The sequence below is a fragment of the Cotesia glomerata genome, linkage group LG10, assembly GCF_020080835.1.
Source record: "Cotesia glomerata isolate CgM1 linkage group LG10, MPM_Cglom_v2.3, whole genome shotgun sequence".
Lineage (NCBI taxonomy): Eukaryota > Metazoa > Arthropoda > Insecta > Hymenoptera > Braconidae > Cotesia > Cotesia glomerata.
The window spans coordinates 6653986-6679273 of record NC_058167.1 but is presented as its reverse complement, the minus strand read 5'-3'; the positions used below and the strand labels follow the sequence as shown (position 1 = coordinate 6679273).

The 25288-nt window shown below is 29.4% G+C and overlaps 4 protein-coding genes across 5 annotated transcripts; 3 read left to right on the top strand and 1 right to left on the bottom strand.

Moving 5' to 3' along the window:
* Positions 1-6670: 6670 nt before the first annotated feature.
* On the top strand, positions 6671-9862 carry LOC123272604. Its single transcript, XM_044739514.1, has 6 exons — positions 6671-6931; positions 8279-8379; positions 8465-8609; positions 8766-8863; positions 8945-9025; positions 9492-9862. The coding sequence occupies exons 2-6, from the start codon at positions 8377-8379 to the stop codon at positions 9852-9854; spliced, it is 690 nt and encodes a 229-aa protein (XP_044595449.1). The 5' UTR covers positions 6671-6931; positions 8279-8376; the 3' UTR covers positions 9855-9862.
* Positions 9863-12362: 2500 nt separating this feature from the next.
* Positions 12363-19016, top strand: LOC123272589 (SET and MYND domain-containing protein 4-like). Of its 2 annotated transcripts, XM_044739492.1 has the most exons (5): positions 12363-12479; positions 15971-15992; positions 17402-18438; positions 18509-18777; positions 18940-19016. In XM_044739492.1, the coding sequence occupies exons 3-5, from the start codon at positions 17412-17414 to the stop codon at positions 18958-18960; spliced, it is 1317 nt and encodes a 438-aa protein (XP_044595427.1). In that variant the 5' UTR covers positions 12363-12479; positions 15971-15992; positions 17402-17411; the 3' UTR covers positions 18961-19016. The 2 variants fall into 2 exon arrangements, with proteins under 2 accessions (XP_044595427.1, XP_044595426.1); XM_044739491.1 differs by lacking the exons at positions 12363-12479; positions 15971-15992 and adding an exon at positions 16866-16975.
* On the bottom strand, positions 14116-16913 carry LOC123273389 (tigger transposable element-derived protein 4-like). Its single transcript, XM_044740789.1, has 2 exons — positions 16869-16913; positions 14116-14988 (listed from the first exon to the last, which is right to left on the bottom strand). The coding sequence occupies exons 1-2, from the start codon at positions 16911-16913 to the stop codon at positions 14116-14118; spliced, it is 918 nt and encodes a 305-aa protein (XP_044596724.1).
* Positions 19017-19108: 92 nt separating the features above from the next.
* Positions 19109-19837, top strand: LOC123272612. Its single transcript, XM_044739529.1, has 2 exons — positions 19109-19234; positions 19357-19837. The coding sequence occupies exons 1-2, from the start codon at positions 19109-19111 to the stop codon at positions 19606-19608; spliced, it is 378 nt and encodes a 125-aa protein (XP_044595464.1). The 3' UTR covers positions 19609-19837.
* Positions 19838-25288: the final 5451 nt, after the last annotated feature.

The window sequence follows — 25288 nt, the reverse complement described above, 5'->3', positions numbered from 1 at the left end:
GTATGATATATATGATATAGTGACACACTGACCGAGATATCAACGTACTTCGCAAAAATTTCCGCATCAGCAAAAAAAAGTATGTAGGTATAAGAGTACAATGACTCGTAACCTACACGTAATGTGATACTAAGCGTATTACGATAACGAATTTAAATGGACGAGATTTAAAGTGTGTCAATGAACTGAAGTATAATTTTTGTCGGCAAAAAAAGTTTAAATGTTTATGTGCAAGAGGAATAATATATGGTACTTTTTATTCGCAATCAAAAAAAATTAAAATTAAAAAATTAAAGTTTTATAACTTTAGGAGTTAATACTTTAATTGAAGCAAATTGAAATGGATTGAAGGATAGGAATAAAAAAAAAGGATCGACTTGATCATAAGATAAAGGAATTTTGTTTTCTAAAATTTTGTGATGGTTTTTAGCCCGAAATTTTTTGAAAAGTAAAAGGTTTGAAAATTTAAACGAGACTCCCGTTTGTGGTAAGCCGAAAGGATGCGTTCGAATCCCACCGCCGCCACCAAAAATCTAATCTGTTATGTCCGAATTAATTATAATTAAATAATTATCGGTAGAGTGAGCCTTGAGGAGGCTCGGACACGTTTTTAGATAGATTTTCTCTTGTAGGCAAGCTACAAGAGTTTTATTTTTAATGTGGATTTCGAACACCTCCCGGTAACCAGGAGTTCCAACGGCGAATTAAAAGGGGAGTCGATATCAAATACTGAACTCACAGTTGTCCTTTATGATTTATATTGTCGATTTTGGATTTGGAACAAGTCGATCAGTAGGTCCTGGATTGACTTCTCCTCCTTCTCTCGTGGTGTAGATCGATGTACTCGAAGAGGTTCAGGATCTTAATTTAGAATGAAGTGAAGCAAGAAGTTCTGGTTTTATATTTTATTCAATTATTTGCCCTATGGGCGAGACGCACTTAATGCACAGTATTTCACTTATAACTATACACTTATAATTATGTTTTAACGGTTTAGAATGTTTATTAAATGAGTTCGTAAACAGAGTAACGACTCTGAGAGACACTAAGATCCGCCGTTAATAAATAATAGAACGAAAAGTTATAATTTAGATATCACTGCGGCCACGGGGCCCTCGATTCTGCTCGAAAAGCACACTGTCGTGGTTCGTAGAAGATAAGTTAAAAGTTGAGATGAATTTAGATTTTTGTATACGCGATCGAGTGCTGTATATTGCCTTATACGTAACGCGGTATAAGGACCCACACGGGTTCTACGAAGATACTTTCCTTCGTATTCTTTGATAAAAGAGTGAACGTTTGATCTGTGGTGTTTGGTGGTTTTATACACCCGGATCGTGATTTCGGAAGGGAGTTGAATTTTGTTATTGGTCTAAAATTGCAAATTTGACAGAACGTGGACACAGTGTGCTCAAGGCGTGATCGAGGTGTTGTCCGAGTGATTGTCCTTTAAAGTGCAAGCGCTGCACTTTTCGTCGTGAGGGCAGAGTCCCTGAGTGTTATATGAGGCAACGCCGGATATAACAGCATCATCACATAACAGCATATTATAACAGCATAATATTTTAACTTATCTTCTACGAACCACGACAGTGTGCTTTTCGAGCAGAATCGAGGGCCCCGTGGCCGTAGTGATATCTAAATTATAACTTTTTGTTCTATTATTTATTAACGGCGGATCTTAGTGTCTGTCAGAGTCGTTACTCTGTTTACGAACTCATTTAATAAACATTCTAAACCGTTAAAACATAATTATAAGTGTATAGTTATAAGTGAAATACTGTGCATTAAGTGTGTCTGGCCCATAGGGCAAATAATTGAATAAAATATAAAACCAGAACTTCTTGCTTCACTTCATTCTAAATTAAGATCCTGAACCTCTTAGAGTATATCGATCTACACCACGAGAGAAGGAGAAGAAGTCAATCCAGGACCTACCGATCGACTTGTTCCAAATCCAAAATCGACAATATAAATCATAAAGGACAACTGTGAGTTCAGTATTTGATATCGACTCCCCTTTTAATTCGCCGTTGGAACTCCTGGTTATCGGGAGGTGTTCGAAATCCACATTAAAAATAAAACTCTTGTAGCTTGCCTACAAGAGAAAATCTATCTAAAAACGTGTCCGAGCCTCCTCAAGGCCCACTATACCAATAATTATTCAATTATAATTAATTCGGACATAACAAGTACATACAAATAAATATATGATTTAAAGGTTATCGAAAGAAATTAATTTAGGATTAATCTTATAAATTTATATGATTTTAAAAAAAAAAAGCGGTTCCTTAATATTTATATTGACTTGCAAAAAAAAATTGTTAATTAACAAATGCGATTTTAAGCAATAAAACAATTTTTTCAAGAAACGATTTTTGTCTTAAAAATCATTATTTTGATTATTAATAAAATTTCCAAAAAAAAATTTTCAACTATCTTATAAATAACGCATTTGTTTATAACAATTTTTTAAACAATTATGGTAAAAAAATATTAAAATTTATTTTCATATGGCTTTTAGTAATAAAAAACCGAATCACTTGGGATTTAAAAAAAAAAAAATTTTGTTCAATGTTGTATTTATGTTTTTTATTTTTCAGCATTTTTAATTGTTTGTAAAAAAATGAAAAATAAAAAATTTTTAATTTTTCCAACGAGGATCTTTTCTAACGCCTTCAACGAACAAGTCAAAAAAAAAGAAAAAAATTTTTGACTTCCGGTTTAAGAATTATCGAGGTTTTATTGTTTACTTTCATTTTGAAAAATTTTGTTAATTAACAAAAGCATAATTAAGAAGAAAATTGAGATAAAAATTTTCTGAATGCAGATTATTGTTCATTCAACTATCCAGCATGTGCCTGATTTTTTTCATTCCTTAATTTCGATATTTAATTAGTTAAAATAATTTTTCTTGTTTAAGCGTCCGAGTTGACCGAAGCGTGCGCGCGCAGAGTCACGCATTTTTTCGCTATTTTTATCGTTCAATTAAAAATATTAATATTGGTGGTACAGTCCGGGGAGTAGGACTTTTTTTTAAGAAATGTAATGCCCTTTTTGGATCTTTTTTCAAACTCTCGATATCTCAAAAATTTTTCGAGATATTAGCAAAAAACCAACCCCCTCTTTTTTTTTACTAATTTGTTTATAACTTTTGAACTAATTTTTTGCGCGATATGGCACCAACCGTAAAACATATCTACATAAAAATCCGCACAAAATGACACCTCGAACATAATTTTAGGTGGAGGCTTTAACCTGGTCGTATAATTTGCTCTTGTTGACCAGACTAATAGTCATTTTTAATAATAATTCATTAAAAAAAAAATACTATTCAAACTAGGCTATTGATATGAAATAGGGCACCAGTTCATCGAATTTTGGAACTAATAAAAAAAAGCTTAGTCTCGATACGTCAATTTTTTAGGGAGTTATCGTGATTACATGCGAAATCAGTATTCGGACATCCAGACGACCAGATGAAATTTTTTTTCGGAATGTTTTTTTTTTTTTTTTTTTTTTTTTCAAAGTAGCAACATAAAGTGATTTTTAGAAACTATGAGATAAAGTAATTAGAGTGTTTTCTCAATGTACGTCTACTCTTATTATCGTATAAATGCAATACGGTTATGATAGAGGCATTTGATGATCACAAAATTGAATGATCTTAACGTGTTGGGAGTGAAATACTACCTCAACGGCTTCGCACTATGAGGTGTGTAATTTTTAATCTAATTACTTAAATAAATTAAAAAATATTTGTACAATTCAAACACAAAATGTTTAGTTGACTTGAAAATTGCTTCGAATTGGAAAAACTTTTGCTGGTAAGAGTATAGCTTCTTTTCTGTGTCGGACATTTCATTACATAACTTGTTTGATAAAACTATAAATTTTGTGTTTTTAGCAGATTTATGATTTATTCTTTTTTATTAAGAATTTATCTGAAGTAGGGATGTCTAAGTAATTTACAAGCATTTTACACACTCTGCATCGTTGTATCATGAGTTGTTGATTTAACACGGTTGTAATAAAAATCCAAGTGACCTAATCTAAAGCTTTGATGGCTATTATGCCTATATTTTTTTTATATTCATTTTTTTCCCTTACGTCTTAGTTCAACTCAGTCAAGGTGGCCACTCGATGACCACATCTGCGGTTATGCCTCGACAAACCCCTCATTGTTAATATATATTCTGAAAAGCATACGAAAATACCCTTCGTTTAGCACTTCTTGTGACCTATACTCACGATAGATTTAAACCGTCACGGAGTGTCGCGTCCACCGCAACTGATTGCAATGCAAAAGATATATGTCTTTCTTTTTTCTATTTTTTTACTTTTCTCTAACCTATTTTTTCTCACATTGATTTTTAACTGAAGTGAGGGGACGTTTAATCTAAAATTGAATTTTGTTGAAAGTTTTGCTAGGTGATAATTTTATTCATAGATATCTAGTGAAAATAATATATGTATATTATTTTTACTATAAAATTTAAATAAAAGAATCAGTAAAACGGTTGACCGTACAAGCCACCCCTGTAACTTCCCATTGATTTCAAATACAAAACACTCCAAAATTTATCAATTACGATATTTTTAAGCTCATAGAGTTCAAAATCATGGTTTTACAGCTATTTTGAGCTCTTCAAACTCCATGATAGAACTGTTATACGCTTTTGTGCTCTTCAAGCTCAAAAGTTTAGTTTATATCAACAGACTCGATAGAGTCTGGCGCCAAGTTCCGTTCTCAAGCCAGACTACCGAGTGTGTATATACCGTAAGCACTAAGCAGAACGGTTTTTTGAGGTTACAAATTTTTTTTCAAATTTATTTTGATTTTTTTTTATATGATATTTTATAATAGTAGTTCATGCTTTTTATTACGTGTATTACTTGATTATTATCAATTATCTTTATAATTTCTATTTAAAATTATTAAAAATAATCAGCTCAAACTATAACGCATGGGTTCACGGTTACGTAAAGCAAAAAAAGATAATAAAGGTATTGGTGGCAAAGGCGCTGGTAAACTCACTGATAAGCTTATCAATGAATTGTCTTTATATTATGGTTTGGCAATTCGTCGAAATCCAGACTCTGTTGAAGACATGAAGAGAGATGTGTGGGCAACCTACTTTCATAAAATTTCAACTAACGAAAATCCTCAGCACATGAATTGTTCATCTAGTTGGTGCAAGTATCAGAAGGCAATAGAAGACGGCACTATTGACGAATTTGACCACAAAAATCCTTCTCTAAATGACAAAGTTTTAGAAGTAATAAAACTAATTTATGAAAGTTTATCAGCTGATTCTTTATTGGAACGATGTTTGGGTTCTGAAACCCAAAATAATAACGAATCTTTGAATTCGTTAATTTGGACTTTTGCTCCGAAGCACATTCACGCTGGACCGAAGACAATTGAAATTGCCACTTTCTTCACAGTTAGTATTTTTAATGAAGGTTTTATACCTATATTAAAAATCTTAGATGTTATGGGAATCACGATTGGCCCAGAAGCTAATGCTTTTGCAGCGAGACGGGACGAAGCGCGTATCGAGCGCTCGGAACTTCGGACTTCAGAGGCGTCAAAGGAGGGTAGAACTGCACGTCTTCACAAGAGAACATCGGAGAATGAGCATTTTGAAGTAGAGGAAGGATTCTTATATGGAGCAGGAATCGCCGATTAAAAATATGTAAGTATTCTGTACCATTCTACAAGTAAAATTGTCGAAAACTTGTCTCAAAACTTTGAACGCGTTTTTCTCGGAACTACTTTTTTCGAGCTGGTGGTAAGGATATCTCGAGTTCTAATGAACTGATTTACTTCAAATTTGAAGAGGATGTTCTCTATACGTCGCTTCATCTCGTGAACCCTGCCCAAAACTATAACTTCTCATTTAGTATCAAACTGCCGCCATTTTAAAAAAAAATTTTTTTTTAACTTATCCAAGGGTTATACGATAGCGGCATCTATAATAATTAAGAATCCGTCTGTTTTTTATGTTTCAGATCACCAGGAGGGTTGGAATAATGCACGCCAGGACACCCTCTTTTTTTTGACCCCCCACTTTGACTGCTCATAACTTTGTCAATTTTAATTTTTTTTTTTTAATAATTTTTTTATGTAATAATAAAACATCAATAAACAAATGATAAAAAAATTGATTATAAAAATATTTTTTGTTTCCTTCGTATAGCGCTTCTAAAACCGGGCGAAATTCATGCCTCTACAGTAGGATACTCCCTTAATTTTTAAATTTACAACAAAATTTTTTTTAATTTCCGAAAATCATATACAACCATATCGGTTACTTGGATTTTTTAATTTTTTATTTCATATCTTTTTGTAAAGAAATAAAATTTTTTTTTCTTAATCTCTCTAAACATAAATTAGTGAAAATTTCACTAATTGCTAAAGTGAAGCTGTGGCCACTTAAAATTCAGTGTTTTTTACAAATAAATTAGTGAATTTTCACTAATCAATTTAATATTATAATTTTTACTGAAAATTAATGATTTTTGCTAATTAATTAGTGTCATTACCAGGTAATTATAATTTTCAATTAAAAATTTCACTAAATCAATTTTTAGTTTTGTTTGTTCACTTTGGAATAAGTGAAGACTATAAGCAACAGCAGCGCCACTGCACATGCAGCGTGATGGTCGCTTGGTGTGAATCGATAAGTCGAATAATCGACTTTAAATTTCGATACTGTATATACTGCTGTGTTCAACACAAAGGATTTAACTAAGTACAGGTACTATTACGGTATTCAGCTAAGAAAAACTATCCAAGCATCTTTTTGGAAAATAATTTAAAGTTTTCTTTAAATAAAAAAGGATATAAGAATATAAAAAATCTTGGTATTTATTTATCATAATTACTGATAAAATACCATTTATTTGTACGTTAATGTCGGATTCTGTAAGTATAACTCAAGTTAAAAATTATGAGGTTAAGTTTTGGTGAACGTTTTGACTTGTCATTTTTTTTTATAATTTATATCATACTTTCACAAGTTCATTTGAATAATAATAAATATTTATTATTTATAAGTATAATTATTAATAGATATTATTTAATAAATAAAAATTCGTAAAAAAGATGAAAATGAAATTAGCAGACATCTGACAATTTTTAGGATTTTTATTATCGACAAAATAATTACAAAAAAAAAAAAAAAAAAAAAAAAAAATAAAAATTCTACATCTTGAGAATTTAAAAAATTATAAGTGCAATTTTTGAAAAATATTTTGTTAGTTATAATTTAATTAATAAAAAATAGTAAAAAATTGTCAACCGCCCACTGATTTCAGTATCATTAAAAAAGTCATACAAAAATTGTTTTTCTACTTTTTTTTTTGTGTATTTATTTTCACACTCATGAAAATTAAGTTAGCCGACATTTAAAAATGTTTAGAATTTTTTTTTATTGAAAATTTGATTACGAAAAAATAAAAAAAAAAAAATTTCACTTGTAAAAAACTTTAAAAACTGTAAATGTAAGTTTTTAAAAATATTTTTTTGTTCCAATTTAATTATTAAAAAAAAAAATCAAAACATTAAAAACGTCGGCTAACTTTAGTATCATTTCACACTCAACTTATTTTGTTTAATTTGATAATTATAAAAATTTTTTTCACTACAGAAATATTGATATGGAGGAATATAAGGATTTATCAGTCAACGGGCTAGTTCAAAAATTGACAGATATAATACAGGATAACGATACTCTAGATAAATTAAGACGTAAGTTATTTTTCTAAACTTTTTAGTGTACTCATTTATTATGGACCAGTTAAAATGTTTTATCTGTCATAAAAAAATAAGTGGTGAATTGAATGGATTGAAATTTCATTTTTTAAATAATCATGGACTAACTGTAAGTCGCGGGATTGGTGATCAGGGATTTAAATGTGATCAACAAGGTTGTTGTCGTAGATTTTAAATTTTTCATCTTTAAGACGTCATATAAAAAAATTCATTTGTGTGATGAAGACAGTAACAGTGAGCATGAAGAAATTGATGTAGAAGATAATAATGAACGCGGTAATAATGATGACAATGAGAATAATCATATAAATATTGATAACAATATCAATAATGATAATGTTAATAATGATGATAATACTAATAATAACAATAATAATAATAATAATCAAGTGTTTGATATACGTCGTTACGTTGTACGAATGATTGGCCGATTCCAGTGTAAGGTGTAAGGCAACCCTAATGATCAGAATAAAAAAAAAATTATTAAACTCCTTGAAGATACGAGAGAGTTTAGACGACAGTGGATTGAACAATCAGGTCCCACAATTTCTGAAGTTTTCACTAACTATCCTCGTCTCTTGGATTTTAATGGAGAAATGGTGAAGCTATTAGATTTTAATTTACAATTATACTTATTTTATACTTTACTAAACATTAAAATTTAATAATGACATTTAATGACAGATTGAACGAGAATTTGATTCTCTATACCCGGATTCAGGAGATAATTTTTTGGAAAAATTTCCCACGTTCTATGCCCCCCGTATTCTTCGTTATGTCCAAGAATGTAAACCAGCTGTATACGCTGAATCAACTATTATTGAGGATGGTAAGTTTACAATTTATATTCGTGTTATGATTTAGATGCTGAATTTAAGGCTTCATTTACATAATTTCAAAAACATATCGTCAATTTCTTAAAGTTAAAAAAATCAGTGCATACTATAAGTTTTATTACATGGCAATTAATTATATTTCATTTTAGAAAATTTGAGGGCTCTACTGGTGTTGTGTACATTAATGGCAGTATCGAACTCAGTCATCACAAAAAGAGGCAAAGGCAAGGGCAAAGGAAAAAAAAGAGTGTGTTTGAAATCGCAACAATTTATTATTCGTATAGTTATTTTTATTTTGATCTAATTATTTATTGTTTATTTCAATTAGACCCATGAAGAAAGGGATGAATCTCCTGTGCCTGTTAGAAGTTCTATGTTTCCTAATAAAGATTTATTAAAAACTGTCGCGGTAAGTTTTTCAATTTTTTTTTTAACTGATCACAAACAGTAAAATAATTTTGTAAAATCAGTTTATGTCAAGAAATTTTATCAACTATCAATAAATATTAATTGCAATGCAATATGAATTAACGGTTTAAAACTTTCTACATAATTAATTATTTTTTCGGAATTAAATTATTTCACTATGTACAATAATTCTTCAAATCCTTTACCTTAGTTTTTCAAAGTTGCAATCAATATTAGAATTTTTTTTTTAAATACTTACGAAAAAAAAGTAATAGTTATCAAATTTATTAAATGTTTGACATAACTCAGTGCTTTATTAAATTTTATTAATAATCATTTTTATTTCTACATTTACTTTTATTTTTATACAATCAAAAATCAGCTATAAACAAATAATATATTTGTAAACGATTAATAGCAATGAAAAATTTCGATTCATTTATATGTAACTTTATGTTTATTTACAGGATGGAACAAACCTGAAGAATTATGCTACCGAATTAAAAAAACGCCAAGTTACAAACATTCAGCCTTATCTAATACTAATGAAGGGCCAAGATTGTGAATCTTATTTTATTGAAGGCGATAATTGGTTTATCGATGTAAACCAAAACAGTACTCCAATTGCGGCTTTTAATATACTATATAAACTTTTTTATGTTTTAAATCTTCAGTACCCGAACAGTCTACAAAATTTTTATAATTTTATTGATTGTTACATTTTTAAAATGAAAAATGTTAAACCGAGGTCTGTGGTATCATCACTACATGTCACGTTAAGTGATATTTTACAAAATAATGATGAGAAGGATGACAGTTTGTCCGATTAGTTTTAAAAGAAAAAAATATTTTAATCCATATTTTAACCAAAAAAAAAGTTTACCCAAACCGGACTTTAAATCAGTTTCATCTTTTTAAGTCTGTTTAATCATTTCTATGATATTATTTTATTATAATTAATAACTATTGTTTTTATTATCATTCAACCATTTTCTTAAAAGTTCTAGTTTCTAGATGAAAAAAGTTCATTTTTAAATAATATTTTTTTCATTTGATAAGATAATATTTATAAGGGAAAAATAATGTTAATTATCCGTTCTTTTCTAAAAAGAAACACTTATATTTTTATTAATGTTTTGTAATACCATATTAATTTAAGATGATTGTAATACTATATTAGTATAAGATGATTGTAACTTCAACTAATGATTTCACTAGTTTTTTAGTTTATAAACTATTATTCATTCCATAAAATTATTTTTATTATTTCTCTAGTAAATTTAACTTGTTAGATTACTTAAATTTAATTATATTTTTATAAAACTATACTTATCCAATTAGTCAATTTTTCACTACACAGAAAGTAAAATTTTTTGACTGGAGAACAAAATTCTTGGCTCAAGAAAATTTTCGGGTGCCTGAAGGAAGACCAAAGTTGTGTTGGCCAAAGTAAAAATTTTTTTTGAAATTCTATTCTTGCTGGAAGTGATTTTTTCTTAATTTAAATTATCATAAATACTTGATGCAATAAGTTTTTATATTTGATCAAGATTTTTAGATACTTTAGGGAAGCAGCGTCACCTACTTCAGCTGAGAAAAAAATTTTCTCACCTTGAGAAAATTTTTCTCTTGAATATTTGATACCCATTTTATATTATTTTACCGTGCAATTATACATATTGAATGAAAAAAAATGCTTTAATATTATATGTTCTTCCCATTTGACATGTTAATCAATAAAAATATAAATGAAAATTTACTTCTATCGAGATATTTGATTTTTTGGAGCAGGAGAGAAATTTTTTCAAGACAAGAAAATTAACTTCTATCAAGAACTAAATTTTTTGGTGCAAGAGGCTGAATTTTCTCAAAACAAGAAGATTTTCTTGACTTAAATAAATTTTCTTGGATCAAAATATGTATTTTTTAAAGCAAAATAATTAATTTTGTTGGAGTAAGTGAAATTTCTTATGTCAAAAAAAAATTTGTTTTTTGCTCGAGAAAATAATTGGGAAGAAAAATATTTTCTTGGCTCAAGTGAACCTTTTTTTCTGTGTAGCTGTAATATTATTTTAATCCAATGCGATTGAAACATTTTCATAAATCTAACAAGTGATTTTTACTAATTCAACTATTAAAAATCACTAATATTTTTATGAAATTACGCTCGCTTAATTGCAAAATATTCACTCATAAAAATTGAAATTTTTCACTAATTGAAATTTAACTTCCAATTATTCCAATAGTACTTTTCACTTATGGAAACGGTGAAAAAATTTACTTTTATTTTTAGTGAATTTTTCTTATTCAATTAGTTATTTAATTTCACTATTATAGAACTGGATATTCAATTAGCAAATTAGTGAAATTCATCGCTACTTATTGTATCTGTGAATTTCTAAATTCACTAATTCATATATTGAGTATTCACTAATTCTGCGTGGTACGATTCTAGCATTAACAATTAGTGAATATTCACTTGAAATAAGTGAAAAACCATTAATTCATGTTTAGAGAGATAGTCTTATGAACGTGGACTTAGCGCGATTTTTTTACAGTGAAACTGTTTTTGTACGGATCTAGTAAGTTCAGCGAGGTTAAGAGAGCTTTACGGAAATTTTTAGAAAGAAATTCAATCTGATGAAGAATTGAAAAATGATGAAAAAACCACTTTTTCTTCTATACATAATATAGTTTATAATACAGTATATAATATCTCACGAACCACTTAACCGATTTTGACAAAGTTGGCGGCGTTTGGCGCAGTTTGTTGAGAACTAATAGAGTTAACTTATTATATCAAAGACGATCTAAGAAGAAATTTTGAAGCTATTTGAAAAAACAGTTTTTTTCTAATTTTTTGACAACTATATCTCTTGAACAAATCGACCGATTTTTATGTGATTTAAGCCATATGAAGTAGTTATTCATGCACAAAAATATTATTTTTTACTTGCTAAACGATCGAAAAAAAAATTTTAGTTATGTAAGAAAATCATTTTTTTCGAAAATTTTCGACAACGATTTCTCGTGAACAAATGAACCAATTTTAAAATAAAGTAATTTTAACATGATAATTCATGTTATTTTTTTGCGATAGGGCTATTCATCTGTCCAGTTTGCATTTTTATTTTTTACAGATATTTTACTATGGTTTTTGATTTTTCTTTATCAATCATTTTAAGATTTTTTATCATTCATCTTTTTAAATTCAGACAAAGAAAAACGGATTCTGCCGCGTTATTCGTTTTCATGACTGGACACAATCACTGGAAGTGCTAAAAATCGTGTGAACTCTTTTTTAACATAAGAGCCTCTATCTTATTATACTCTTTGCAAGACATTAGCTGTTATGAATTCGATCTGACTAAATTAGTTCATTTATCAATCCGTAAGGTAGCGTATCCAAGTGGAAGATTTCCCAATATAATATTATTTAATAATTAAATAATAACTTCCCGAGAAAAAATGTTTCTATATAATCATATATAATTGTATATAATCATATATGACTATATATGATTATATATGGAATCACATATATAATTATATACAATTATATATAATCATATATAATTATATATACTCATACATGATTATATATGGAATTGTATATAAGATTATATATAATTATATATGACTATATATGGAGCAATATACAGCCATGCAGGATTATATATAGTTCCATATACAATTATATATAAGTATATATAATCATACATGATTATATACCGAATTGTATATGAGGTTATATATAATCATATATAATTATGTATGATTATATATGGAGCAATATAAAACCAAGAAAGATTATATAGTTCCATATATAATTATATATAACCATACATGATTATATATGGAATTGTATATGAGGTCATATATAATCATATATAATTATATATGACTATATATGGAGCAATATACAGCCAAGCAAGATTATATATAGTTCCATATATAATTATATATAGTTATATATAATCATACATGATTATATATGGAATTGTATATGAGGTCATATATAATCATATATAATTATAAATGACTATATATAGAGCAATATACAGCCATCCAAGATTATATATAATCCCATGTATAATTATATATAATTATATATGCTTATATATAATTAACATATATAAAAATTTTTTCTTTGAAAAAAAATTTCTTTTGGTAATCACGAAAAGTGTAAAATGATGTTTATAATTACGTTTAAATAATTCTGAAATACAAAATTTGTTACATTTCCTATGAGATGTTTTGGTCTACTCTGCTACTACCTAATAGTAAAATCATTATTTATTTTATTATTTAAATAAGTGTTATATTATAATGAGATTCGGTCAAATAAATAAATTATGAATTATGACTATCCAAATATATTATAAAATCAATTTTTATACAGTAGAACCTCTATAACTCGAACTCCAAGGGAGAGCAAAAAAAATTCGAGTTATAGAGTTTTCGAGTTATAGAGGGTTTCGAGTTAGGGAGGTGACTGGTAACTGGTTTCGAGTTAGGGAGGTGACAAACAGAAAGGAAAAAGTCGAATAAATGCACATACAAAAATTCAAGTTACATATATAATCAACATATTTATTCAGAAAACTTATTGGAAAAAATCAGTTATTTTTTTTTGCTTTAAATAAGGCTGTTCTTTATCTATTGCATTGTCTAAAATACAAAGAGCAGAAAATTCTTTTTCTTCCGAGATACTTGTTTGTTCTATAAAATTACGTAACGTATTTAATGCTATTCTAGCCTCTTTGATCGAAACTAATTGAGTGCATGTTATATTACTTGGATCTTCTATCTCATCTTCATCTCTTTCATTACTCTCAGATACTGAATTAAGAATCTCTTCGTCGGATAATATTCCAGCAGTCATCACTCCATCGTCACATGTAATAAAGTCCTCGAAACATATTTCAGGCGCCACTGTATCCCATTCTTCAGGAGGTTGCAGAGAAATATCTTCGACTTCTTCTTCGATTATTGACGAAGAAAATCCACAGTGAGCAAAGCAGTTTTTGATGGTAGTAGCAGTCACATTTCGCCAAGCTTTATCAGCCATCCGCATGGCTTGCAATACATCTATACGAGAATCTCTTTTTCTTCCAAATCTTGCAACATATTCCTGACTACTTCTTTACGGTATAATGACTTGAAATTTTTGATAATGCCCTGATCCATCGGTTGCAATTTTGATGTGGTGTTTGGAGGTAAAAACTCTACTCTTACTGATGTCATTTGAGGAATATCGTTGTGTGCCGTGCAATTATCTATAAATAGTAGTATTTTTCTTTTTTCTTTACTCATTTTCTTGTCAATACCTATGAGCCAGTCTCTGAAGATTGCAGAATTCATCCATGCTTTAGTATTCGCTTCATATTTCAATGGCAGAGATTTGCATTTTGAAAAACAACGAGGTTTTTTCGATTTCCCAATCACTGAAGGTGAGAGTTTTTCTGTACCTGTCATGTTTGCAGCGAGTAAAATTGTTAAGCGTTCTTTGCTATGCTTACCACCATGGCATTTATCATCTCTAAAAGTTAGAGTTTTGTCGGGAAGACATTTATAAAATAAAGCTGTTTCATCAGCATTGAAGACATTTTCAGGCTCAAAATCACGTAACAAATCTTTCAATCTGTCATTTGTCCATTTATTACAAGTTGCAACATTTACACTTGCACTTTCCCCGCAAACTTTCTTGAAAACAAGGTCATGCCTACGTTTAAACTTTTCCAGCCATCCATTGCTTGCTCTAAAATCAGAAAATCCTAAAGACGTCGAATATATTTCTGCCTTTTCTTGTAATAATGGTCCACTAATACTTATATTTTCATGACGACACTGTTTAAACCATTTTAATAAGCACTCTTCTAAACCGGGAAACTCGGAAATTCGCCGTCTTTTACACGACAAACTTTGACCACTCTCAACTTTCTTCCTTATAACTACTTCATTCTATATTATTGTTGAAAGAGTAGTTAAAGGTATATCCACTTGTTCGGAAACATCGTTTTTTTTTTACTAGTCTTCACTGCTTCGAGCACTCGTAGTTTTTCAGATAGACTAAGAGTATTTAGTTTACGTTTTACACTCATTATTTATTAATTTCTTTTCACGTAGAGCTGTCAAAATTGATGTGTATTGCAGTGAATCGTAACTAAGTCTAAGGGTATGATAATTTTACAATCGCCAACAGAGAACCTGACGTCAGCTATAAATTCCATTACCATTTCGTAAAACTGGTAATCCTAATAAGATACTTAAATACGGTAATAACTTAAAATTCGAGATAGAGAGGTCCAAGTGTGTGTATTCGAGTTATGGAGGGTAAAAATGTACAGAAATAGCTTGTAGGGACTCACTAATTATTTCGACTTATAGAGGGTAAAAATTTCGAGTAACGGAGGTTTTATGGCTTGAAGGGAAGGGGATGAAATATTTTTTCGAGTTACGGAGGTTTTCGAGTTATCGAGGTTCGACTTATCGAGGTTCTACTGTATTATATTTATGATAAACTCATATGATACATTATGTAGATCATAGAATCATTGTCATCTAAGACAGCAGCGCAGCAGACAGAAACTTCAAGACGCACGGAGATCACTAAAGTTAAGCGGCATTGAGCAGGGTTAATAGTTGGATGGGTGACCGCTGGTATTATAGCCGTAAAATAATAGCTAGATATTTTTTTTTTGCATTATAATTGGTTACAGAGAATTGCGTAGGACCATATTAAATACTATATCCATAAAATTAACCCAATAATTAATTAGATGTAATAAATATATAATTAAATATTGTTATATATAATTATATATGATTAGATATGATTATATTTGGCCATTTTTCATATATAATCATATATAACCAATTTATATATAAATATATATAATTATATATAAATATATATAATTATATATAAATATTTTTTCTCGGGTTGATGGCTTTTATTTATTAAAGTAAGTATAAATAAATTATATACTTCCATGACGAAAATATTATTCGAAAAAAAAGTGAAAAAAAAAAAATTAACGAAATTAACCTTCAAAATAAACAAACTTCACTGCACCCATAATTATCCGCTAGAAAATGATAGTAATTTTTTTATGATATTTTCTTAAGTTTAGTTTTTGGGTGTAAGTAGGGAAATAGTTACCATCATTTAATATGATCGCAGGATGTTTTTAAATAAGATTAAGATCTTGTCTGTGAAATACAATTAAATTCAAATCTCATAAAAACTTAATTTTCCAGATAGAATACAGCAGTATATCCGTGCTTAAGTATGCAATAAAGTAAAAGACCCCATTAGTGGCACTTTTTCTTTCAATGAAAAAATGTTCTACTTAAAATAAAAATTAAAAATTTTTTTGATCTAAAGGTCTTAAAGATTAGAAATAATATATTCATAATTGAAATTAATAATTTCACTATTTTAATAAGTGCCAAAATCAAAGAAAGTGTCAGTAATAGGGTTCTCGCTACTAATGGGGTCTTTTACCCTATATATTTTATTGATCATTTTTTTTTCTTCAATAGTTTGTAACTCAGTTTTTATCATCACGAGTTGTAAACTCAAGTTAGTAAACTCAAGAAATCATAACCTAAAAACTGGGACTCGCAAACCGATACTTAAACACATTACCCTGAATAAAAAAAAGTATTGAGACAAAGAAAAAAGTATTGAAAAGTATTGGATTGACTAGAAAACCAATACTTTTCAAAACTTTTTTCTTTGTCTCAATACGTTTTTTTAATCAGGCCGGGTAAGAATCCCCACTTCTTTATGCTTCCACTTTGATAATTTTACTAACATTACAACAAATGTGACTCACCAAGCCAAAGACCAGCGTCGATGTGTAACACTTCCAGTTCGCCATACGATAACAAACAATCTCGGTAACAATCCAAGTTGAGTTAAAGCATAACTCATATTAAAGTGGTAAAAATTTTTAAAACTTATTTGTTTAAACTATTCAACTATAATGAGGTAGCTAATTCAATTATTTTTTATAACGTAATCTTGTTCTTAATTTATTTTTTAATTTTATAGTTGAAAGAAATTTGAAAATTTATCATTATTTCCATATATATTTTAAATGAAAAAAAATTATAACTTTCGATTATTATAGATTTATATTATCTTTTTAACTTCCCGCGATAAAGATTTTCGAGTTTTTATCAGATCTCCATCAAGTTTTGCGAGTTTTATTATCAAATAATAAAATCTCATTGTTGATCCAAACAATTTCATGATTCATAATCTACATATAATTTAATATTGTAAAAGTTTCAACAAAACTTATTACAACAACAAAATTGTATTGTAATTACAGTTATATAAGTGATATCTATTTATTTTTTATAGAATTGCGGTTATGGAAGATCACTTGGTTCAAAAAATTATATCAATGATGAATGATAAACCAAAAGAAGAGACTAACTGGGAGAAGTTATTTGAAGAAAATCTTCAGCAAATGATTGATAATGGGGGGATTCCTATAAAATATGAATCAAAAGATGAAGAAATTGCAATCAAGAAAATAAATGTTGGAAATCAAATGATGTCGATTGCACCACTGAACGAAGTGATCAAAATTTATAATGAAGCAATAGCCTATGCACTACCTGGCTCAGAAGTATTAGCTCGTGTATTTGCTAATAGATCAGCAGTTTTAACAAACGGTGCAATGTATGAAGATTCATTGAAAGATATTGAGAGAACGTTAAAAATTGGGTATCCAGATAATTTGAAGGCTAAGTTATACGCACGGAAAGCCAAAAATTTATTGGCTTTGAACCAAAAAATGTGCCCTGAAGTTGAAGAAGCGATAGCTCAAGCTAACATGTGGATTGAAAAAATGGATGATAGTAATAAAAAAAAAGTTTTAAGCAGTCTAGATCAACTACAGACACAATCGCTCAAGAAACCGGTAAAAAAATGGGATGACATCATATTCATGCCTAAAATTACTAGTGAAAATCCAAAAATTTTAAGAGCGTCCCACGCTATCGACATACAGCAATCTGAAAAATTTGGCCGTCAAATTGTGGCCACGAAAGATATTAAAGCGGGAGAAGCTGTTATGATACACAAAGCTTATTCAACAACACTATTGACAGAATATTGGCACACCTTTTGCTGGAACTGCGTTAAGTTTACCTTTAGTTGTGTTCCATGCAACCAATGCACAAACTTCGTCTACTGCAATGAAAACTGTCGTGATGAAGCTTGGAAAGACCACCATGAGATCGAATGCCAAGTTATACATAGTCTTGTGGCTTATGATAAAATAAACATAGAAATGAACCTTGTAAGTCTGCGACTATTGATAAGAGCTCTTAAAGAGTATGGAAATGTAGAAGCTTTATATAAAAAAGTCCAAGATCTTGAACAGATAGAAGGTAAATTTCATTTAGTACGTATACATAAAACTAATTATTCGTTTTTATGTTTATTATTTTTTTTTCTTAGACACAATTGATAAAAGCCTAACTGAAGGAATATTTGATGATAGCAAGTATGCTAGTATATACGCATTGTTACGAAAAGATATAAACTCAATGGAATCAGAACTTTTTACCAGAAAATCTATTGAAACACTCTATATGTTAGCGGCGACAACGGAAATATTTGGTAAAAAAATTAATAAGATGAGCGAGTTAAAAAACATGAAATATGCTATTTTTATTGCCAAATTACTTATTCAACATATAGCAATCGCTCGCACTAATTCTATTAGGGTATAATTTATTTATTTATTAAAACTTGACAGATTTATAAATAGAGATGTTTTATAAAATTTTTTTTTGTTTGTTATTTTACACTAGCTATTGCAAACTTTGTCAATTTTCTGATAATAGAAGAAATAATTATAGATTTAATTTTATCGGAAATTATTTCAGATGATGCCAAAGGTAATGTGATAAGATCCTGCGGAGTTTTATTGTCACTTTTAAGTTTGTTCAATCATAGTTGTGATTGCAATGCTTATCAATATGCTTCTGGAAATATCAGTGCTGTTGTTACTCTTAACCAATAAAAAAGGGGGAGCAAATATGCATTAGTTATGGAATGTATTACTGTGACGCGCCAACTGAAGTTAGGCGACAATCCCTGAAGTTAAAACATGACTTCTGGTGTGAATGCATGCCTTGTAATAAAAATTGGAATCCGAATTATAAGCAACCGTCTTGTATGGTAAATTTTAAACTAATATATTATCTTTAAAACTTTAAAATATTGACCTAGAGAAATCTAGGACCTTTAAAGAAAAAAAGGTTCTACTGAAAATGTAAAAAACGTGAATTTATATTTGACAGATGCAAAATGGAGCCCGTAAAAATATGCATAAACTACTTCAGAAGATACAGAAGTATGACAAGTTTCCACCGATCGTAAAATCTTATCAGATATCTACAAGGGACAAATCTCCAACTGATATTTTGAGAACAATTACTGAAATTACAGATTTACTCAATAGTTACGGTAAATACGTCAATTATCCATGTGCTGAAATCGAACACGCAAAGAATTTATTGCTGAATATTTTGCATTGGGTCGGTGGGTATTAATTAAGTTTTTTAATCGTTTTAAATTTCATTCAAAAGTATTTTTTCATTTTCATTGAATATGTCATTAAATAATAATTATTAACAAAAAATATACAAACATTCAACTTCATTTACAATACTTGAATTTACAAATTGAAAATTACTAATCTGTAGTGTTTGAATAATTGAATTTTTATTATGTTCTTAATAGTCCTTCTATTTGCATAGATTACTATTATAAATATTACACAGTTACAGTTTTTACTTATTTTTCATATATTAGCAACATGAAAATAATTAGAATGTTAATTTTACAATTGTGAAAAATAAACATTTTATCTGCACGTAAATTTTGATTTTATTTTAAATATCTATATCTCAGCCGCATTTAATGCCATCATATTGGTCTACAGTAGGATTTTAAGATTTCTCAAAATTTACCGGTCCGAATCGATTGAAATAGTAAAATAGTATTGAAAATCTAAGTTTTGTGAAGTTTTTGAACTTTCAAAATATTTGACTTATCAACTTCAGAATTCAGAAAAAATTTTTTTTAACTTCAAAAACTGCGTCGAATGACGGCAAGTAAGTCAAAATCGAACGAGACATTCAAAAGTTATGGCCATTTAAAAATTTCTAAATAATTATTTTTTTTTTTATATAACTTTTAAACTCAACCAATAGAAAGTTTTTCAAGCGTTTCAAGCTCAAAAAAAAGCGAGAAGTCTTTCTAGCTTAACTAAAAAAAAAGTCCGTAAGCCGCGTTTTATAAAAAATTTTATGAAAATTTTTTTTCTCACTATTTTTATAATTACACGATAAAAATAATTCACAAAAATTTTTACCAAAAGGTCATAATTTTTTTTTTTATCCGTAAAACGTTCACAATACCATCAAAAAAGCCTCCCTTTGTAGCGAACTCTACGCACTCCTACCGTATACATGTATTGTTGAGCAGTCTTCGTGAACACTAATATTTGATTCCGTCAATCACTGAACAAAACTACATGTAAACTGTATGGCACCGCATATGTGTAAAATTATCTTTTCCATATTCTGTTTGATTTTAACGCTATTATACGTGTTCTCAGAAACATATAATTCGAAGGTAAATATTTACAATCTCATAAATAGAAACAAATAAACATACTATTTGAAATTTGATCATTTTTTGTCAGAAAATCAATTTTTATATTGTTTACTGCCCTTTCAATATTTTTATCTACTTTGACTCCATATGAGACTATGTTATACAATTTTTTTAAAAATGTGAGTGAAAAGGGAAAATGAGTGATAGATTATAAAAAAAATGCGGTATTTCACAGGACACACTCATCAGTCAATTTACTATAAAAAAAAAAGTTTTAGATGCTGTATTTTTGTTATTTTAACTTTAGATGACACTGGGTCATTTTTATGATTTATTTTAACTTTCAAAGTTTTTTATTTTTGTTATGATTGATACAAAATAAGGAAAAAAACTAAACTACCCTTCAACATTTGAAAACTGAGGGAACGATCGACTGGACACAACCCAGTGTATAAAAACTAATGTTTTGAAGTATAAATTTCATAAATTTGGAAATACTATAATAAAATGAATTAATCCTATCAATTGACTACTTTCACATTTTTATAAATGATTTTTTAATAGTTTTGGTAAGGTCTATTAATTCTTACCACAAATATGTATAAATGCGATACTCTATTGTCAGATTTATATTTTCACAAAAAAGGAAAAAGATTCCGATGAAATACAAAATTTTCTTTCATTGTGAATTAATGATACTCGATTTCAGCGATGAGACGTTTCGGTTGACTTTTGAACTTTTTCATTTAAAATATTTTGCGAGAAAAGTCAACGCTTACAAAAAAAAAAAATGAAAGTATTTTTATGATGTATTGAAAAACCATTAATCATAATTTCCATCTTTTCTAATAAAATATTTGAATTAAATTTTAAAAAGTACAAGAAAAAAAATTTAACACTTTTTAGAAAATATTGAAAAATGTATTTAATGATCATTGAAAGCACTTATTTACATGGGAAAGAGCGTGATGTCTTTTATAAAATCGAACTCGGAAAATCACAACGGATATATAAAAATGTTTGTCCAAATAAGTATAATTTTTTAAAATATTTGAATTCATTGTTGGAAAAGTATTATTGCACTGATAGAAAGATTAGCTTCACTCAAAAGAAAAAATTTTATGATAAGGAGAACAATAAATTTCTTTAGTTAAGAAAAAAAAAATCTTTAGGATAAAATTCCTCGATTTTAAAAAAATTTCTTGGCTCAAGAGTTTTTTCTCTTGTCCCAAGAAATTTATTGTTGTCCTTGTAGTAGTTTTGGTTCAAGAATTTTAGTCTTGAATCAAGCTAAGGATACACTGTAAAAACAACTGTGTTAAAAATCAACTGTTCGATATTAAATTGGATTAATACCTTTATAGGCGATGAACTTCTAATGTGTAAAAATACCGTCGTTAACAATACTTGTTTTGTGGATTTTACTATCTGAGATGGTATTTAGATATGTAAAAATCAAGATGATAAACATGAAAATATGAATATTGTAGTCAATACAATCATAAGATGATAAGTTTTAAAAAGAAGCGATCGTACGCGATTATAAATAAGATATTATTTACATTTACCATAAAAATTAGTAAAATTTACCATTCTTACAATAAATACTTTACAGTAAAGATAAACACTGAACGTTTTCATTTAACACTGAACAATTAAATGTGAAGCTCATGCTTTCTTACAACTCTTATCTCAAAAATCTTATCTACACAAGACCAACAGCTGAATTATATTTTGAAATAATACAATTTTTTATTAATATAATTCTACTATTTCCGCAACTTAATGAAAATTATAAAAACTTAAAAAAAAAAATTCTTTTCGGGAATCGAGGTACTATGTTCTAAAAGCATAATATTACAAGAAAAAACTATTTGCAAAAATTGAATTTTTTCATTTATTAAAAAAAGATTGTAGGACTTATTGATATGATTTGAAAGCTTATTATTCAGATAATTAATTTTATGAAAGTTGGTAATTAAGATTACAATCTAATGCTAATATAACAGAAAATAATAATCAATGTACAAATGGTGAATTTTACTATATATATTCATATCGTATTTATAATAATACAAAATAATATCCATTATAAAGGTATATCATTAAAATATATTAGTGCTTGTTACAATATTATAGTGATAGTATTTACCAAAAAGTTTTTTTCGTGTAGGCAATTCAACTTAGTTACGTATATACTTAACTGAGTTGAATTGCCTATTTATATTTATATAAATATCGAAAGGTTCTCGAAACATAAAATTTGATTTTCTATCGAGTACTTGTTATTTTTTCTTAAAATTTATCACAAAACAAAACAATTTAGAAAACAAAATTTTCTTCGATTTTCTATGGCTTAAAATAAACAGATCCACAATCTCGGACTTTTTTCAATATAACAAAATTAGTAAATTCAGTAGTTGGATTGCATTTTTATTGCTTATGTTATTGAATAAACAGGGGCAAATAATATAATAATTATTTCGTTTGTAATTAAGTGGGAAGGTCAATGTGATGGCCGAAAAAGTGAGTGACTTTCGAAAATTTTTAACACGCTTTTATTATTAACTTCACCTGTATGTTTGTATGTTTGTATGTATGTTTGTATGTAACTCTCCTTCGCATAAAGAGACTACCATAATGATATTATTTAAATTTTGATTATTATCAACCTAGAACCCAGGTGATGACCTTCCTAGTCATCCTCTGATGACCATCCCGAAGTTATATCTCGAAACCAGGTGTTTTCCTCCGTAGGTTTTCATCGGGAATGGCACAGATAAACCCGTACATTAACCCGGAATCCTCTGATGACCATCCCGAAGTTATATCTCGAAACCAGGTGTTTTCCTCCGTAGGTTTTCATCGGGAATGGCACAGATAAACCCGTACATTAACCCGGATTCCTCTGATGACCATCCCGAAGTTATATCTCGAAACCAGGTGTTTTCCTCCGTAGGTTTTCATCGGGAATGGCACAGATAAACCCGTACATCAACCCGGAATCCTCTGATGACCATCCCGAAGTTATATCTCGAAACCAGGTGTTTTCCTCCGTAGGTTTTCATCGGGAATGGCACAGATAAACCCGTACATCAACCCGGAATCCTCTGATGACCATCCCGAAGTTATATCTCGAAACCAGGTGTTTTCTTCCGTAGATTTTCATCGGGAATGGCACAGATAAACCCGTACATCAACCCGGAATCCTCTGATGACCATCCCGAAGTTATATCTCGAAACCAGGTGTTTTCCTCCGTAGGTTTTCATCGGGAATGGCACAGATAAACCCGTACATCAACCCGGAATCCTCTGATGACCATCCCGAAGTTATATTTCGAAACCAGGTGTTTTCCTCCGTAGGTTTTCATCGGGAATGGCACAGATAAACCCGTAGATCAACCCGGAATCCTATGATGACCATCCCGAAGTTATATCTCGAAGCTATTTGTAATCTTTCTAGATCATTCCAGAAATTTCTAGACTTTTCTAGAACATTCCATACCGATTTCAGCCGTTGCACACGATTTGGAATCTTTCTAGATCATTCCAGAAATTTCTAGACTTTTCTGGAACATTCCATACCGATTTCAACAGTTGCACACGATTTGGAATCTTTCTAGATCATTCCAGAAATTTCTAGACTTTTCTGGAACATTCCATACCGATTTCAGCCGTTGCACACGATTTGGAATCTTTCTAGATCATTCCAGAAATTTCTAGACTTTTCTAGAACATTCCATACCGATTTCAGCCGTTGCACACCATTTGGAATCTTTCTAGATCATTCCAGAAATTTCTAGACTTTTCTGGAACATTCCATACCGATTTCAACAGTTGCACACGATTTGGAATCTTTCTAGATCATTCCAGAAATTTCTAGACTTTTCTGGAACATTCCATACCGATTTCAACAGTTGCACACGATTTGGAATCTTTCTAGATCATTCCAGAAATTTCTAGACTTTTCTGGAACATTCCATACTGATTTCATCAGTTGCACACGATTTGGAAGCTTTCTAGATCATTTCAGAAATTTCTAGAACCTTCCAGAAGTTCTTATGAATTAGAAAAGGACAGATATATTTATTCACATTTTTGCCACCTACGACCACCCACTTCCACCCACTGCGACCAAATTCTGTCATTCACACCGTGGGACTAAGTCCACAGCGACAACTTGCCAGAGCCCACTACTGAAGTATCCGTCCCCGCTTAAGTTTATATAACTGGACCTAATTACATTATATGTTTCTCCCGTTGGCCGTATTTATAGGAAAGAGTCATGACTCGACTGCAGTAAAGGGTCAAGCGACTCTTAGCGGATACTTGATTTTGGCACCCAGAGAGATCCGCTACTTCACAGATATACACAAATATCATGATTTATGATGTATACTAATATTGCGTTGGCTTTATCTATGGGAAAGCGTTATGACTCGACTGCAGTAAAGGGTCAAGCGACTCTTAGCGGATACTTGATTTTGGCACCCAGAGAGATCCGCTAGTTCACAGATATACACAAATATCATGATTTATGATGTATACTAATATTGCGTTGGCTTTATCTATGGGAAAGCGTTATGACTCGACTGCAGTAAAGGGTCAAGC

Bases quoted from the DNA above. Each gene is read 5' to 3' on its own strand.
- LOC123272589 (XM_044739492.1), top strand. From the start codon at position 17,412: ATGGAAGATCACTTGGTTCAAAAAATTATATCAATGATGAATGATAAA. The intron at 18,439-18,508 runs GTAAATTTCATT...TTTTTTTCTTAG, and splicing joins AGATCTTGAACAGATAGAAG to ACACAATTGATAAAAGCCTA. The intron at 18,778-18,939 runs GTATAATTTATT...AAATTATTTCAG, and splicing joins CTCGCACTAATTCTATTAGG to ATGATGCCAAAGGTAATGTG.
- LOC123272612 (XM_044739529.1), top strand. From the start codon at position 19,109: ATGTATTACTGTGACGCGCCAACTGAAGTTAGGCGACAATCCCTGAAG. The intron at 19,235-19,356 runs GTAAATTTTAAA...TATATTTGACAG, and splicing joins ATAAGCAACCGTCTTGTATG to ATGCAAAATGGAGCCCGTAA.
- LOC123273389 (XM_044740789.1), bottom strand. From the start codon at position 16,913: ATGGCGAACTGGAAGTGTTACACATCGACGCTGGTCTTTGGCTTG. The intron at 14,989-16,868 runs GTGAGTCACATT...ACAATAATATAG, and splicing joins CGACGCTGGTCTTTGGCTTG to AATGAAGTAGTTATAAGGAA.
- LOC123272604 (XM_044739514.1), top strand. The intron at 8,610-8,765 runs GTAAGTTTACAA...ATTTCATTTTAG, and splicing joins ATCAACTATTATTGAGGATG to AAAATTTGAGGGCTCTACTG. The intron at 9,026-9,491 runs GTAAGTTTTTCA...GTTTATTTACAG, and splicing joins ATTTATTAAAAACTGTCGCG to GATGGAACAAACCTGAAGAA.